Source organism: Oncorhynchus kisutch, linkage group LG26 (genome assembly GCF_002021735.2).
Source record: "Oncorhynchus kisutch isolate 150728-3 linkage group LG26, Okis_V2, whole genome shotgun sequence".
Classification (NCBI taxonomy): domain Eukaryota; kingdom Metazoa; phylum Chordata; class Actinopteri; order Salmoniformes; family Salmonidae; genus Oncorhynchus; species Oncorhynchus kisutch.
The window spans coordinates 206212-223591 of NC_034199.2; the positions used below are offsets into that span (position 1 = coordinate 206212).

Here is a 17380-nt window from a genome sequence, read left to right on the forward strand (position 1 = left end):
CGTCCTTATCCAATTCCGAGGTGCATCATCAAGATATTGGAAGATCTGTCCACATTTGACTTTTTGTCAGCCAACAAGATGAGTAGGCCTAACGAACAGCAAAGCACTAGCCTATATCAATCTACTATCCCCCATAGTACAAAGGATGACCTATGTGTGAGAGAAATATTCCGAACATAGTCTGGGACAGTTGTTGGATATGAGAGATCCCAATTAATACAACCACTAGCATCACAACTGTTTTACGCTATGTGACTGATGCAGCAGATCAAAACGTTTAGCTTAAAATGTTGATCAACTAATTAGGCTATTTCTTCACATTATCAGTGCAGCAATGCACACATGGTAGTAGGCTATAAGTGCAAATTGGGCGGCAGGTAGCCTAGTGGTTAGAGCGTTGGACTTGTCATGCTTTTATTATAAAGGTGCATTTTTATTGTAATTTATCTTCCCGAAACTTGAAACTCACGTGCTGTGTATGTATGCCAGTTAGGCTCTACACCCCTTGTAAAGTAATTGTAATTTTAAGAAGTTATTTGGCCACTTTTTAATTGTGATACAAACCCTATTAAAACATATAGGCTACATGAGGTGTGTGACTATGATTCGAAAGTCACAAAAAAAAAAGTCATTGTTTCTTATGCTGGGCATCATTCACAAGTGATAATATATAATTCACAGGCTAATATTGTCACTCATCAGACTTCTTGATTGAATCTTGTCTTTACAAAAACGAAATACTATATGTGTGAAATTTGTTTTGATTTAGAATAGACCATTATCATACACCTGTATTGAAACAGGGGCATGCGGGAAAAAATACCTGCCATCTGTGCACATAAATAGCGAATGGAGGACGCTTTTCCACGTGGTTTATTTTCATGCTAGCCAATTAAGCTATACTCTTGTTGTAAATATAAGCAATGTGCTTAATATTAGTAATGTTGATAAATAAAGTAGACCTAGCCTATAGAAAGCTGATCTTCCTTTTTTCAGTAGAGGCCAAATCTCTTGTTTTCTCACACAATTGCATAGCATATTGAAATGTTGCGCAACATGAGCTCATGTGCTCTCATAAAGTGTTTGATTAGATTTTCAAATACATTTGTATTGATGTCAGAGTGATTAGAGGGACAATAGAGTGGTGAGTACCAGGCAGTTAGCAAGTTTGGTAGGCATACCAATGACCATCAGCAGCATCAGAGCTTGGCGAACCATAATTACCATGACTGAACTGTAACGTGGAATTTGACTGCGGTCTTGACTCGTGACCGCCGGTGTGGTGGTGGTTCACCGCAACAGCCCTAGTTGGGAAATGTGCATACGATCACTGTGGGGACGACGTCGTCAATGCTCTTATTGATGAAAGCCTTTGACTGAGGTGGTATACTCATTTAAAGCCATTGGATGAATCCCGGAACATATTCCAGTCTGGCTAGCAAAAAGATCCTGTAGCATAGCATCCGTGCCATCTGACCACTTCCGTATTGAGCGAGTCTGCTTTAGTTTTGGCTTGTAGGCAGGAATCAGGAGGATAGAATTATGGTCAGATTTGCCAAATGGAGGGCAAGAGAGACCTTTGTATGCATCTCTGTGTAGAATAAAGGTGGTCTAGAGATATTTTTCCTCTGGTTGCACATGTGACATGCTGGTAGAAATGAGGTAGAACAGATTTAAGTTTGCCTGCATTTAAATACCTGGCCACCAGGAGCGCCGCTTCTGGATGAGCATTTTCTTGTTTGCTAATGGCCTTATAGAGTTGGTTGAGTGCGGTCTTCGTGCCAGCATCAGTTTGTCGTGGTAAATAGACGGCTACGAAAAATATAGATGAAAACTCTCTTGGTAGATAGTGTGGTCTACAGCTTATCATGAGGTACTCTACCTCAGGCGAGCATTTCCTCGAGACACACCCCCACCCCTCATCTTACCAGACATAGCTGTCCTGCCGATGCACGTAAAACCCAGCCATCTCTATTTTATCCGTGTCATTGTTCAGCCACGACTCAGTTTTTAATGTCCCGTTGTTAGAATAATCTTGAACGGAGATCGGCCAATAGAACGGATGGTAGAGGCTGGTTACCCATTTGCCGACGAACTCTCACAAGGCACCCCGATCTCCTCCCCCTGTCTTTTAGTCTTCACGCGAATTACGGGGATTTGGGCCTGATCTTGGGGAAGCAGTATATCCTTCACGTAGGACTCATTAAAAAAAAAATCTCTGTCCAGTTTGAGGTATGTTATTGCTGTTCTGATCTCCAGAAGCTCTCTTCTGTCCTAAGAGATGGTAGCAGCAACATTATGTACAAAATAAGTTACAAACAATGTGAAAAAACAAACAAAATAGCTCAGTTGGTTAGGAGCTTGTAAAACGGCAGCCATTATCTAAATGTTCGAGGCTATTTTGCTGCACTCCCTGTCCTTGTTTTTCCCCTTCAAAAATAAATTATTAATCTCTATTTGCAGAAAGGCCTAGCTAATAAGAACATTCATTTTTCTGTACTACGTTAGCACAGTGCTTTTACAGAAGTACTGTCAAGCACTTACAAACGCACACCAAAAACAGACAAAACGATAAACAGAAGTGTGTCCATTCGTCTGATGATAATGTTAAGCACAAACAGGAAGTGCCCTGTGTGTGTTGTGACCAGGTTGCCTGGATACGCTGGCGGCCATGCAAGAGCTGAAGATGGGCATGGCCAGCACAGAGGAGGAGACTCAGGCTGTTATGAAGGTCTACTCCAAGGAGGACTACAGCGTGGTCAACCGCTTCGAGAGTGAGTCCACACACTCAGTCACTCATGTGTTTCAGTTCTCATCTTCTACAGCAGGGTTCCCTAACTGGCGGGCCACCCGCGGGTGGTTTCATTTGGCCCCCAAAGTTTTCTGAAAATTTCATTTTTCGACAAAATACTCTAAAAACACCAGGAAATCAGCTCCAATTGATTTTTATTTCAGAAATCTGTTTCCAAGTATTCCCTCATATGCAAATGTGAGCAATACTTTAAATTATTGTTCTAGTAAAACATTATCTGTTTGGGCTTCTTGCATTCAATTTGCAGTCTACAAATCATTTGTAATTATGTTCCGGCCCCCCGACCATCTGCTCAACAAAAAATCTGCCTGCGGCTAAATCTAGTTGATCCCTGTTCTACAGTATTTGTCACACTCACAGCTATTCCTCATATGATTCCTCGTTTGATTGATTTGTGACATGATATTCCAGCCAGAGACAACATTACATATACTTTATCACCAGTGATACATAAAAAAAAATCAAGGATTACTACAAAAAATTATAACCCAAATTATAATTCAAGGATGCATTAAAAAGTATTTCAACAGCTGAGTACCTTGTGTTTCATTATATCATATTGCAGTGACTGGGCACTTCTAATAAAACTAACCTCATTGTATTGTTATGAGCACAGATGATGATGCTGCAGAGCCTGAGTCATCGCAACTTCATGTGTAATGTCATAGGTCACGGGGGCGGCTGGGGTTACTCTGCCCACTCGGTGGAGGCCATCCGCTTCTGTTCTGATGTGGACATCCTACTGGGGGGACTGGGCCTGTTCGGGGGCCGTGGGGAGTACACCGCAAAGCTCAAGGTCAGTGGCAGGGAGGGACACTAGCAAATGGACTGCATTTCCTCTTGCTCTTTTTGCTAGGTCTATACATGTTTGACATTGTAAGATGGTAATTTATCCCATTTCCACCAATGTGTAGTACCCACAGCACTGACGGCTGCCACACAGTTCTCACACCCAAAAGCTATCACCAATCTAAATGTAACTGCCAAAATAAAGGAAACACCAACACAGTGTCTTAATAGGCACTGGAGGGAAACTAAAGTCATTCCACTACCCAGAATAGTAAAGCCCCCTTTTACTAGCTCAAATAGGCGACCGATCAGCCTGTTACCAAACCTTGATAAACTTCTGGAAAAAATAGTGTTCGACCAGATATAATAAACAAATTGACAAATTTCAGCACGCTTATAGGGAAGGACACTCAACAAGCACAGCGCTTACACAAATGACCAATGCATGATAAAATGAGGGGGCATGTCTTGTTAGACTTCAGTGCAGCTTTTGACATGATCTATCATAGTCTACTGCTGGAAAAACATATGTGCTATGGCTATAATGTGGATAAAGAGTTACCTGTCTAACAGAACACAGAGGGTGTTCTATAATGGAAGCGTCTCGAACATAATCTCGGTAGAATCAGGAATTGCCCAGGGTAACTGTTTAGGCCCCTTGCTTTTTTCAATCAATTCAAACGACATGCCTCCGGCTTTGAGTAAGGTCAGTGTGTCTATGTATGCGGATGACTCAACACTATACACGTTAGCTACTACAGCGACAGCTGACCCTTAAAAGTACACGGAGAGCTAACATTAATGACATGCATGTCAATCTCTGTTGAATGTACCAAGCTGTCTGTTTTAAAATACACACACATCTCTGACACACATGCATACCCCACAAGACATGCCACCAGTGTTCTCTTCAGTCCCCAATTCCAGAACAGACTATAGGAAGCACACACTACTACATAGAGCCATGACTACATGGAACTCTATTCCACATCAGGTAACTTATGCAAGCAGTAGAATCAAATGCAGCTGAAAAAAACACTATGTAACAACAGGGCTGTGAAGAGACACAAACAAAGGTAGAGACACATGCATACGCACATATTGTGATATTGTTGTATGGTTGTATTGAACATGTTGTGGATATGTGGTGGTATTGAACATGTTGTGGATATGTGGTGGTATTGAACATGTTGTGTTGTGGATATGTGGTGGTATTGAACATGTTGTGGATATGTGGTGGTATTGAACATGTTGTGGATATGTGGTGGTATTGAACGTGTTGTGGATATGTGGTGGTATTGAACGTGTTGTGTTGTGGATATGTGGTGGTATTGAACGTGTTGTGGATATGTGGTGGTATTGAACGTGTTGTGGATATGTGGTGGTATTGAACGTGTTGTGGATATGTGGTGGTATTGAACGTGTTGTGGATATGTGGTGGTATTGAACGTGTTGTGTTGTGGATATGTGGTGGTATTGAATGTGTTGTGTTGTGGATATGTGGTGGTATTGAATGTGTTGTGTTGTGGATATGTGGTGGTATTGAACATGTGTTGTGGATATGTGGTGGTATTGAACGTGTGTTGTGGATATGTGGTGGTATTGAACGTGTTGTGTTGTGGATATGTGGTGGTATTGAACGTGTTGTGTTGTGGATATGTGGTGGTATTGAACGTGTTGTGGATATGTGGTGGTATTGAACGTGTTGTGGATATGTGGTGGTATTGAACGTGTTGTGGATATGTGGTTGTATTGAACGTGTTGTGGATATGTGGTGGTATTGAACGTGTTGTGTTGTGGATATGTGGTGGTATTGACCGTGTTGTGTTGTGGATATGTGGTGGTATTGAACGTGTTGTGGATATGTGGTGGTATTGAACGTGTTGTGGATATGTGGTGGTATTGAACGTGTTGTGGATATGTGGTGGTATTGAACGTGTTGTGGATATGTGGTGGTATTGAACGTGTTGTGGATATGTGGTGGTATTGAACGTGTTGTGGATATGTGGTGGTATTGAACGTGTTGTGTTGTGGATATGTGGTGGTATTGAACGTGTTGTGGATATGTGGTGGTATTGAACGTGTTGTGGAAATGTGGTGGTATTGAACGTGTTGTGGAAATGTGGTGGTATTGAACGTGTTGTGGATATGTGGTGGTATTGAACGTGTTGTGTTGTGTATATGTGGTGGTATTGAACGTGTTGTGTTGTGGATATGTGGTGGTATTGAACGTGTTGTGGATATGTGGTGGTATTGAACGTGTTGTGGAAATGTGGTGGTATTGAACGTGTTGTGTATATGTGGTGGTATTGAACGTGTTGTGTTGTGGATATGTGGTGGTATTGAACGTGTTGTGGATATGTGGTGGTATTGAACGTGTTGTGGATATGTGGTGGTATTGAACGTGTTGTGGATATGTGGTGGTATTGAAGGTGTTGTGGATATGTGGTGGTATTGAACGTGTTGTGGATATGTGGTGGTATTGAACGTGTTGTGGATATGTGGTGGTATTGAACGTGTTGTGGATATGTGGTGGTATTGAACGTGTTGTGGATATGTGGTGGTATTGAACGTGTTGTGGATATGTGGTGGTATTGAACATGTTGTGTTGTGGATATGTGGTGGTATTGAACATGTTGTGTTGTGGATATGTGGTGGTATTGAACATGTTGTGTTGTGGATATGTGGTGGTATTGAACATGTTGTGTTGTGGATATGTGGTGGTATTGAACGTGTTGTGGATATGTGGTGGTATTGAACGTGTTGTGGAAATATGGTGGTATTGAACGTGTTGTGGAAATGTGGTGGTATTGAACGTGTTGTGGAAATGTGGTGGTATTGAACGTGTTGTGGATATGTGGTGGTATTGAACATGTTGTGTTGTGGATATGTGGTGGTATTGAACATGTTGTGTTGTGGATATGTGGTGGTATTGAACGTGTTGTGGATATGTGGTGGTATTGAACGTGTTGTGGATATGTGGTGGTATTGAACGTGTTGTGGATATGTGGTGGTATTGAACGTGTTGTGGATATGTGGTGGTATTGAACGTGTTGTGTTGTGGATATGTGGTGGTATTGAATGTGTTGTGTTGTGGATATGTGGTGGTATTGAATGTGTTGTGTTGTGGATATGTGGTGGTATTGAACATGTGTTGTGGATATGTGGTGGTATTGAACGTGTGTTGTGGATATGTGGTGGTATTGAACGTGTTGTGTTGTGGATATGTGGTGGTATTGAACGTGTTGTGGATATGTGGTGGTATTGAACGTGTTGTGGATATGTGGTGGTATTGAACGTGTTGTGGATATGTGGTGGTATTGAACGTGTTGTGGATATGTGGTGGTATTGAACGTGTTGTGTTGTGGATATGTGGTGGTATTGACCGTGTTGTGTTGTGGATATGTGGTGGTATTGAACGTGTTGTGGATATGTGGTGGTATTGAACGTGTTGTGGATATGTGGTGGTATTGAACGTGTTGTGGATATGTGGTGGTATTGAATGTGTTGTGGATATGTGGTGGTATTGAACGTGTTGTGGATATGTGGTGGTATTGAACGTGTTGTGGATATGTGGTGGTATTGAACGTGTTGTGGATATGTGGTGGTATTGAACGTGTTGTGGATATGTGGTGGTATTGAACGTGTTGTGGATATGTGGTGGTATTGAACGTGTTGTGGATATGTGGTGGTATTGAACGTGTTGTGGATATGTGGTGGTATTGAACGTGTTGTGTTGTGGATATGTGGTGGTATTGCACGTGTTGTGGATATGTGGTGGTATTGAACGTGTTGTGTTGTGTATATGTGGTGGTATTGAACGTGTTGTGTTGTGGATATGTGGGCTGGTATTGAACGTGTTGTGGATATGTGGTGGTATTGAACGTGTTGTGGATATGTGGTGGTATTGAACGTGTTGTGTTGTGTATATGTGGTGGTATTGAACGTGTTGTGTTGTGGATATGTGGTGGTATTGAACGTGTTGTGGATATGTGGTGGTATTGAACGTGTTGTGGATATGTGGTGGTATTGAACGTGTTGTGGATATGTGGTGGTATTGAACGTGTTGTGTTGTGTATATGTGGTGGTATTGAACGTGTTGTGGATATGTGGTGGTATTGAACGTGTTGTGTGGTGGTATTGAACGTGTTGTGTTGTGGATATGTGGTGGTATTGAACGTGTTGTGGATATGTGGTGGTATTGAACGTGTTGTGGATATGTGGTGGTATTGAACGTGTTGTGGATATGTGGTGGTATTGAACGTGTTGTGGATATGTGGTGGTATTGAACGTGTTGTGTTGTGTATATGTGGTGGTATTGAACGTGTTGTGTTGTGGATATGTGGTGGTATTGAACGTGTTGTGGATATGTGGTGGTATTGAACGTGTTGTGGATATGTGGTGGTATTGAACGTGTTGTGGATATGTGGTGGTATTGAACGTGTTGTGTTGTGTATATGTGGTGGTATTGAACGTGTTGTGTTGTGTATATGTGGTGGTATTGAACGTGTTGTGGATATGTGGTGGTATTGAACGTGTTGTGGATATGTGGTGGTATTGAACGTGTTGTGTTGTGGATATGTGGTGCTATTGAACGTGTTGTGGATATGTGGTGCTATTGAACGTGTTGTGGATATGTGGTGCTATTGAACGTGTTGTGGATATGTGGTGCTATTGAACGTGTTGTGGATATGTGGTGGTATTGAACGTGTTGTGGATATGTGGTGGTATTGAACGTGTTGTGGATATGTGGTGGTATTGAACGTGTTGTGGATATGTGGTGGTATTGAACGTGTTGTGGATATGTGGTGGTATTGAACGTGTTGTGGATATGTGGTGGTATTGAACGTGTTGTGGATATGTGGTGGTATTGAACGTGTTGTGGATATGTGGTGGTATTGAACGTGTTGTGGATATGTGGTGGTATTGAACGTGTTGTGTTGTGGATATGTGGTGGTATTGATTGCACGTGTTGTGGATATGTGGTGGTATTGAACGTGTTGTGTATATGTGGTGGTATTGAACGTGTTGTGTTGTGGATATGTGGGCTGGTATTGAACGTGTTGTGGATATGTGGTGGTATTGAACGTGTTGTGGATATGTGGTGGTATTGAACGTGTTGTGTTGTGTATATGTGGTGGTATTGAACGTGTTGTGTTGTGGATATGTGGTGGTATTGAACGTGTTGTGGATATGTGGTGGTATTGAACGTGTTGTGGATATGTGGTGGTATTGAACGTGTTGTGGATATGTGGTGGTATTGAACGTGTTGTGGATATGTGGTGGTATTGAACGTGTTGTGGATATGTGGTGGTATTGAACGTGTTGTGGATATGTGGTGGTATTGAACGTGTTGTGGATATGTGGTGGTATTGAACGTGTTGTGTTGTGGATATGTGGTGGTATTGAACGTGTTGTGGATATGTGGTGGTATTGAACGTGTTGTGGATATGTGGTGGTATTGAACGTGTTGTGGAAATGTGGTTGTATTGAACGTGTTGTGGAAATGTGGTGGTATTGAACATGTTGTGTTGTGGAAATGTGGTGGTATTGAACGTGTTGTGTTGTGGATATGTGGTGGTATTGAACGTGTTGTGGATATGTGGTGGTATTGAACGTGTTGTGGATATGTGGTGGTATTGAACGTGTTGTGGATATGTGGTGGTATTGAACGTGTTGTGGATATGTGGTGGTATTGAACGTGTTGTGGATATGTGGTGGTATTGAACGTGTTGTGGATATGTGGTGGTATTGAACGTGTTGTGGATATGTGGTGGTATTGAACGTGTTGTGTTGTGGATATGTGGTGGTATTGAATGTGTTGTGTTGTGGATATGTGGTGGTATTGAATGTGTTGTGTTGTGGATATGTGGTGGTATTGAATGTGTTGTGTTGTGGATATGTGGTGGTATTGAACATGTGTTGTGGATATGTGGTGGTATTGAACGTGTGTTGTGGATATGTGGTGGTATTGAACGTGTGTTGTGGATATGTGGTGGTATTGAACGTGTTGTGGATATGTGGTGGTATTGAACGTGTTGTGGATATGTGGTTGTATTGAACGTGTTGTGGATATGTGGTGGTATTGAACGTGTTGTGTTGTGGATATGTGGTGGTATTGACCGTGTTGTGTTGTGGATATGTGGTGGTATTGACCGTGTTGTGTTGTGGATATGTGGTGGTATTGACCGTGTTGTGGATATGTGGTGGTATTGAACGTGTTGTGGATATGTGGTGGTATTGAACGTGTTGTGGATATGTGGTGGTATTGAACGTGTTGTGGATATGTGGTGGTATTGAACGTGTTGTGGATATGTGGTGGTATTGAACGTGTTGTGGATATGTGGTGGTATTGAACGTGTTGTGGATATGTGGTGGTATTGAACGTGTTGTGGATATGTGGTGGTATTGAACGTGTTGTGGATATGTGGTGGTATTGAACGTGTTGTGGATATGTGGTGGTATTGAACGTGTTGTGGATATGTGGTGGTATTGAACGTGTTGTGGATATGTGGTGGTATTGAACGTGTTGTGTTGTGGATATGTGGTGGTATTGAACGTGTTGTGGATATGTGGTGGTATTGCACGTGTTGTGGATATGTGGTGGTATTGCACGTGTTGTGTTGTGTATATGTGGTGGTATTGAACGTGTTGTGTTGTGGATATGTGGGCTGGTATTGAACGTGTTGTGGATATGTGGTGGTATTGAACGTGTTGTGGATATGTGGTGGTATTGAACGTGTTGTGTTGTGTATATGTGGTGGTATTGAACGTGTTGTGTTGTGGATATGTGGTGGTATTGAACGTGTTGTGTTGTGGATATTTGGTGGTATTGAACGTGTTGTGGATATGTGGTGGTATTGAACGTGTTGTGGATATGTGGTGGTATTGAACGTGTTGTGGATATGTGGTGGTATTGAACGTGTTGTGGATATGTGGTGGTATTGAACGTGTTGTGTTGTGTATATGTGGTGGTATTGAACGTGTTGTGGATATGTGGTGGTATTGAACGTGTTGTGGATATGTGGTGGTATTGAACGTCTTGTGGATATGTGGTGGTATTGAACGTCTTGTGGATATGTGGTGGTATTGAACGTGTTGTGGATATGTGGTGGTATTGAACGTGTTGTGGATATGTGGTGGTATTGAACGTGTTGTGTTGTGTATATGTGGTGGTATTGAACGTGTTGTGTTGTGGATATGTGGTGGTATTGAACGTGTTGTGGATATGTGGTGGTATTGAACGTGTTGTGGATATGTGGTGGTATTGAACGTGTTGTGGATATGTGGTGGTATTGAACGTGTTGTGTTGTGGATATGTGGTGGTATTGAATGTGTTGTGTTGTGGATATGTGGTGGTATTGAATGTGTTGTGTTGTGGATATGTGGTGGTATTGAACATGTGTTGTGGATATGTGGTGGTATTGAATGTGTTGTGTTGTGGATATGTGGTGGTATTGAACGTGTTGTGTTGTGGATATGTGGTGGTATTGAACGTGTTGTGGATATGTGGTGGTATTGAACGTGTTGTGGATATGTGGTGGTATTGAACGTGTTGTGTTGTGTATATGTGGTGGTATTGAACGTGTTTTGTTGTGGATATGTGGTGGTATTGAACGTGTTGTGGATATGTGGTGGTATTGAACGTGTTGTGGAAATGTGGTGGTATTGAACGTGTTGTGTATATGTGGTGGTATTGAACGTGTTGTGGAAATGTGGTGGTATTGAACGTGTTGTGGATATGTGGTGGTATTGAACGTGTTGTGGATATGTGGTGGTATTGAACGTGTTGTGGATATGTGGTGGTATTGATCGTGTTGTGGATATGTGGTGGTATTGAACGTGTTGTGGATATGTGGTGGTATTGAACCAGTTGTGGATATGTGGTGGTATTGAACGTGTTGTGGATATGTGGTGCTATTGAACGTGTTGTGGATATGTGGTGCTATTGAACGTGTTGTGGATATGTGGTGCTATTGAACGTGTTGTGGAAATGTGGTTGTATTGAACGTGTTGTGGAAATGTGGTGGTATTGAACATGTTGTGTTGTGGATATGTGGTGGTATTGAACGTGTTGTGGATATGTGGTGGTATTGAACGTGTTGTGGATATGTGGTGGTATTGAACGTGTTGTGGATATGTGGTGGTATTGAACGTGTTGTGGATATGTGGTGGTATTGAACGTGTTGTGGATATGTGGTGGTATTGAACGTGTTGTGGATATGTGGTGGTATTGAAAGTGTTGTGGATATGTGGTGGTATTGAACGTGTTGTGGAAATGTGGTGGTATTGAACATGTGTTGTGGATATGTGGTGGTATTGAACGTGTTGTGGATATGTGGTGGTATTGAACGTGTTGTGGATATGTGGTGGTATTGAACGTGTTGTGGATATGTGGTGGTATTGAACGTGTTGTGGATATGTGGTGGTATTGAACGTGTTGTGGATATGTGGTGGTATTGAACGTGTTGTGGATATGTGGTGGTATTGAACGTGTTGTGGATATGTGGTGGTATTGAACGTGTTGTGGATATGTGGTGGTATTGAACGTGTTGTGGATATGTGGTGGTATTGAACGTGTTGTGGATATGTGGTGGTATTGAACGTGTTGTGGATATGTGGTGGTATTGAACGTGTTGTGGATATGTGGTGGTATTGAACGTGTTGTGGATATGTGGTGGTATTGAACGTGTTGTGGATATGTGGTGGTATTGAACGTGTTGTGGATATGTGGTGGTATTGAACGTGTTGTGGATATGTGGTGGTATTGAACGTGTTGTGTTGTGGATATGTGGTGGTATTGAACGTGTTGTGGATATGTGGTGGTATTGAACGTGTTGTGGATATGTGGTGGTATTGAACGTGTTGTGTTGTGGATATGTGGTGGTATTGAACGTGTTGTGGATATGTGGTGGTATTGAACGTGTTGTGGAAATGTGGTTGTATTGAACGTGTTGTGGAAATGTGGTGGTATTGAACATGTTGTGTTGTGGATATGTGGTGGTATTGAACGTGTTGTGGATATGTGGTGGTATTGAACGTGTTGTGGATATGTGGTGGTATTGAACGTGTTGTGGATATGTGGTGGTATTGAACGTGTTGTGGAAATGTGGTGGTATTGAACATGTTGTGTTATGGATATGTGGTGGTATTGAACATGTTGTGTTGTGGATATGTGGTGGTATTGAACGTGTTGTGGATATGTGGTGGTATTGAACGTGTTGTGGATATGTGGTGGTATTGAACGTGTTGTGGATATGTGGTGGTATTGAACGTGTTGTGGAAATGTGGTGGTATTGAACGTGTTGTGGATATGTGGTGGTATTGAACGTGTTGTGGATATGTGGTGGTATTGAACGTGTTGTGTTGTGGATATGTTGTAGCGGTTTTGACTTGAGGTTATTATTTATAGGGGTGCCAGGTAGGTTGTGCCTACCAGAGAAAACATTGGTTTCTCCTTTTGGTTTGGGAGGGAATGAGTCCCATCTGGTCTGTCAAGTCTACACCAATACAAAGGACGTATGCAAAAGTCAGGTTGGAAATACACTTTTCATAAACCCTTAAAACATTGGAAAGAACTTCAAAAACAACTATATTCTTTTGCGTGGGTTGTATTAGCAACATCAATGATTACACACACATATAATAATATAACACAATGAGTTCTGGTTCCTCCAGAAATGTCCTGTACCTCGGGCCTAAAAAAGAGTCCAGCCCGGTAAAGGAGTTCAGTGAACTCAAGTGACTTTTGTCACGCAATGTTTGTCCATTCATTCAAGTGTAGCGTAAACCCAGTATTAATCATACAATCAATATAACAATTATTTTACCACAGAACTTTAAAGCGTATCAACTCTTACTAAGTCCTCAACTACAACTAACTACATAAATCATCACCGTATACATCACATCAAAACAAATGAAATACTGTATACAAAAAGGTGGTAGTCAGTCGGTCAGTCAGACAATCCAATCCGCCAACAGATCTCCAGCGGAGAAAGGCCACGAAGAACTGAGAGGTGTAGTCCACGGACGCAAAGAGTGGATCCGAACCTGGGTAAACTCTCTTAGGCTACAAAACACACGTTTAACGGCAACAAAACAAACGGAATAGAGAAGCTTCGGAACTGAGGGTTGAACACATCCTCATTCACGTCTCCATCACAACCCCACTTTTGCGCAGCTGATGCTGGCTATTTAATTGGGAATTAAAGGGAAAGTGCCCTATTGGAAGGAGAAGCACTGAGACGGTTCAGAAAAATTCAGTGCCGTCACAATGTGGTGGTGTAGGGATGTTATAGGATGTACTGTTTTATCTTTAGCTCATTCAGTACAAACATAGTTCACCGTTTTATATTTTCTTCTCTATGTAATGTGGGTGCTTTGGTGTGTTTGGACCCCAGGAAGAGAACAGCTAATGGGGATCCCATTAAATAAATACAAATACAGCCCACCCGCTCTTTTCACGACCTCCGACACTAAAGCTGCCAGTAAGAAGATTTTTCGTGGCTGTTAAGTAGTAGATTCTCAAATGCCCAATAAAAACAGTCATTAAGCTGCAATTGTGTAGTAATACGAATAGGAATTGTATTGTATTGCAAATAAGAAATGTGTGTTCATCAGTAGGCATGTGCCAATACTCTGCTCATCACTACTCAAATTACCAAATGATCAGGAATGACTTACCACTCGTCTTAAATAAGTAGTGAAATTACCTATTACGGAGGAGAACTTGTGTAAGGTAGTGATAAATACTAAGTCATTTTTTTCATGCGGTTGTGGCAATATCCTGACATCTGGTGGCGACTAGAAACAATTGCATAATATGAACTATTACAAATGGATTGTTCTGAAAATAATGCATAATATGAACTATTACAAATTGATGGTCCTGAAAATAAATATTAGTGCTTGAAAAAGGTTTTGAATTTGACTTGCCGCGGTCTATACCAACCCCGACTCAAGTGTTTCCTTTATTTTGATGTAATCTCAGTTGTTGAAGTACACTTCAACTATCAAGGTTAGTAGGTATACTAGTGTCAACTGTTTATTTATTTATCAATGTATTAATGTAATCTTTATATTGCTAGGTTCTGTGATATTGAACACATTAGCAAATAGTTCAAATTATACCACAGCCCGAATAGAGGACTATTCATGTTCTGCTAGTAAGGCTGACTGCTATGTTGTTACTGTGCAGTTGTTAGAGCTGGGGCCTGATGGTGGAGACCATGAGACGGATGGGGACCTCCTGGCTGAGACTGACGTCCTGGCCTATGACTGCGCTGCCAGGGAGAAGTACGCCATGATGTTTGACGAACCGGTGCTGCTGCAGCTGGGCTGGTGGTACGTGGCATGGGCCCAGGTGTCTGGGCCCAGCTCAGACTGTGGCTCCCACGGACAGGCCACCATCACCACAGATGACAGGTTACTATTGTAGTTCGTAGAAATACAGTTACTTCAAAAGATATCCTCATTGTCATTGTGAATAATGTCGACCTACACTCTTTTGCAGTGTGGTCTTTCAGTTCAAGAGCTCCAAGAAGTCAAACAACGGTACCGATGTGAACGCAGGTCAAATACCTCACCTCTTGTACAGGCAAGTAATTTTCCTACATGCAAATCACATTTTATTGGTAACATACACATATTTAGCAGATGTTATTGCGGGTGTAGCAAAAGTTGCTTAGGAGTTAGAAGCAGAGCTGCCATGTCTGTCTGCACCATCATTCTCATGTCTGAAATAGTGACCCATGAAATGTATATCGATGAACTTCAAGTAACAAGCTTTGTAATGGGAATGTGATTTGGTTGTTTTACTGTTCCAGGCTTCCGTCGAACGATGGCATCGTAGCCAAAGGGAAACAGCAGACCAGTGAGCCGGTTCACATCCTCAAACGCTCCTTCGCCAGGACCGTTTCAGTGGTACGAACCGTACGCCTGTGTTTCCCCAAGCTAGACTTGTTCCCAGGAAGGCCACAGAGACCCCAGAATCAATACACAGGCCTGTCTTATTTAGGAATTACCAATTTAACTCCTGAATTGTGTTCATCAGTCACCAAACAGAATCAAATGTAGTTAAACAGGGAGGAACTACCTGGACTTGTACAATAAGAAACACTCGTTTTTAGTTTTCAGTTGCAAAATGTTTTAAAACCTTTTCAATTGCATGCCATAATGAACATCACCCTGGAGTGTTATACAGTAGTAGTTAGGATGTTGCTAGTGAAGATTTCATGAATAGGTTGTAAAGCTGTAGTAAACATGTAATAAACATGCACTAAAGTTGTCCTCCCCTCTCCCTGTAGGAGTGTTTTGAGTCCCTGCTGAGGATCCTCCACTGGAGCTGGACCACCCTGGTGCTGGGGGTGGAGGAGCTGAGGGCCCTGAAAGGCTTCCAGTACACAGCCACCCTGCTGGACCTGGAGCGCCTGCGCTTTGTAGGGACCTGCTGCCTGCGCTTGCTCCGCGTCTACATCTGTGAGATCTTCCCCATATCTGGTAGGGTTACAAAGATGCACGTGCACAAACGCGCACACATATGCTGCAGGCACGGAAGCATCCTCGAACACACACACACACACACACACACAAAAATCCAAGTTGATGCCAAGGATTTTACTACATAGAGAGACCTAACACATTATTAGCCTTACATTTTAAAGGCTCATAGCAAGTAATAAAACCATTATACCTGTCAGCTTTAACAATAGAACCGTCATTTTGACTGCTAATTTTTAAGTCATGCCTACTCTGTCCAACTTAGAGTAGGCTACACAGTGAGAGCGTGCATAATTGTACTTGCTGAACGACTTTCAATATCTGGGAAAATATCCACATTGGGCAGCAGGTGATTAAGTGTCGGAGAATGTGGTGATGAGGCTTGTGGAACCTTGGCAAGGGGAGACATTTCACCATGGACAATTTCTTCACTTCGCTGTAATTCACTGTAACAAGTTGTTTGCGAAGAAAACAAGCCTGGCCAGCACCAAGAACAAAGTGAGATGTGAGCTCCCTCCCTCTGCGCAAAATAAGGCACCGGCACAGCTGTTGTACTCCACAACGATGCTGAAGGATGACAAGAGGACGGGACACGATGAGAAAACCGGAGACTATTAGGCATTACAACCAAAATGTGTCAAGCAAGTGAAAGTAACAAAAATGGTCAGCTGTTAGCACAAGGGATAAGAGCTACATGAAATGCAACTTATGCCATTGCGTGAAGACGTGCACGAGCTGACAATAAGTAACTTTTTCACTGCATTATAATGACATAACGCTTTGGAAAAACATTATCAGCTGCTTCTCGCCTTTTCGAGACGCCGACAAGGGCCTACCCCGCCCTCCCTTCGACAAATCAGATTACCACTCCCTTTTGCTCCTCCCTTCCTATAGTCGGAAACTCAAACAGGAAGTACCTGTGCTAAGGTCTCAACACCGATCGGTCGGAATCCATGCTTCAAGATTGTTTTGATCACACGGATTGGGATATGTTCCGGTTAGCCTCAGAGAATAACATTGACGTTAACATTGACACGGTGCCTGCGATCATCAGGAAGTGTATAGCGGTGTCTATTAAAACCAGAAACCGTGGATAGATGGCGGCATTCACGCAAACCTGAAAGCGCAAACCACCACATTTAACCATGGCAAGTTGTCTGGGAATATTGTTGGGAAAAAAGTGTAGTTATTCCCTCCGTAAGGAAATCAAACAGGTGAAACGTCAGTACAGAGACAAAGTGGAGTCGCAATTCTACAGCTCAGACACTAGACATATGT

General features: G+C 42.2%; 1 protein-coding gene across 10 annotated transcripts in view; it reads left to right on the plus strand.

Moving 5' to 3' along the window:
* mycbp2 (MYC binding protein 2) overlaps positions 1-17380 on the plus strand; it is a 265465-nt gene that overhangs the window by 115546 nt on the left and 132539 nt on the right. For all 10 annotated transcript variants that reach the window (XM_031805789.1, XM_031805791.1, XM_031805794.1 and 7 more), the window contains 6 exons: positions 2649-2774; positions 3481-3608; positions 14802-15028; positions 15117-15200; positions 15430-15526; positions 15910-16102. In XM_031805789.1, coding sequence (XP_031661649.1) covers positions 2649-2774; positions 3481-3608; positions 14802-15028; positions 15117-15200; positions 15430-15526; positions 15910-16102 — 855 coding nt within the window. The remainder of the gene's footprint in view (positions 1-2648; positions 2775-3480; positions 3609-14801; positions 15029-15116; positions 15201-15429; positions 15527-15909; positions 16103-17380) is intronic.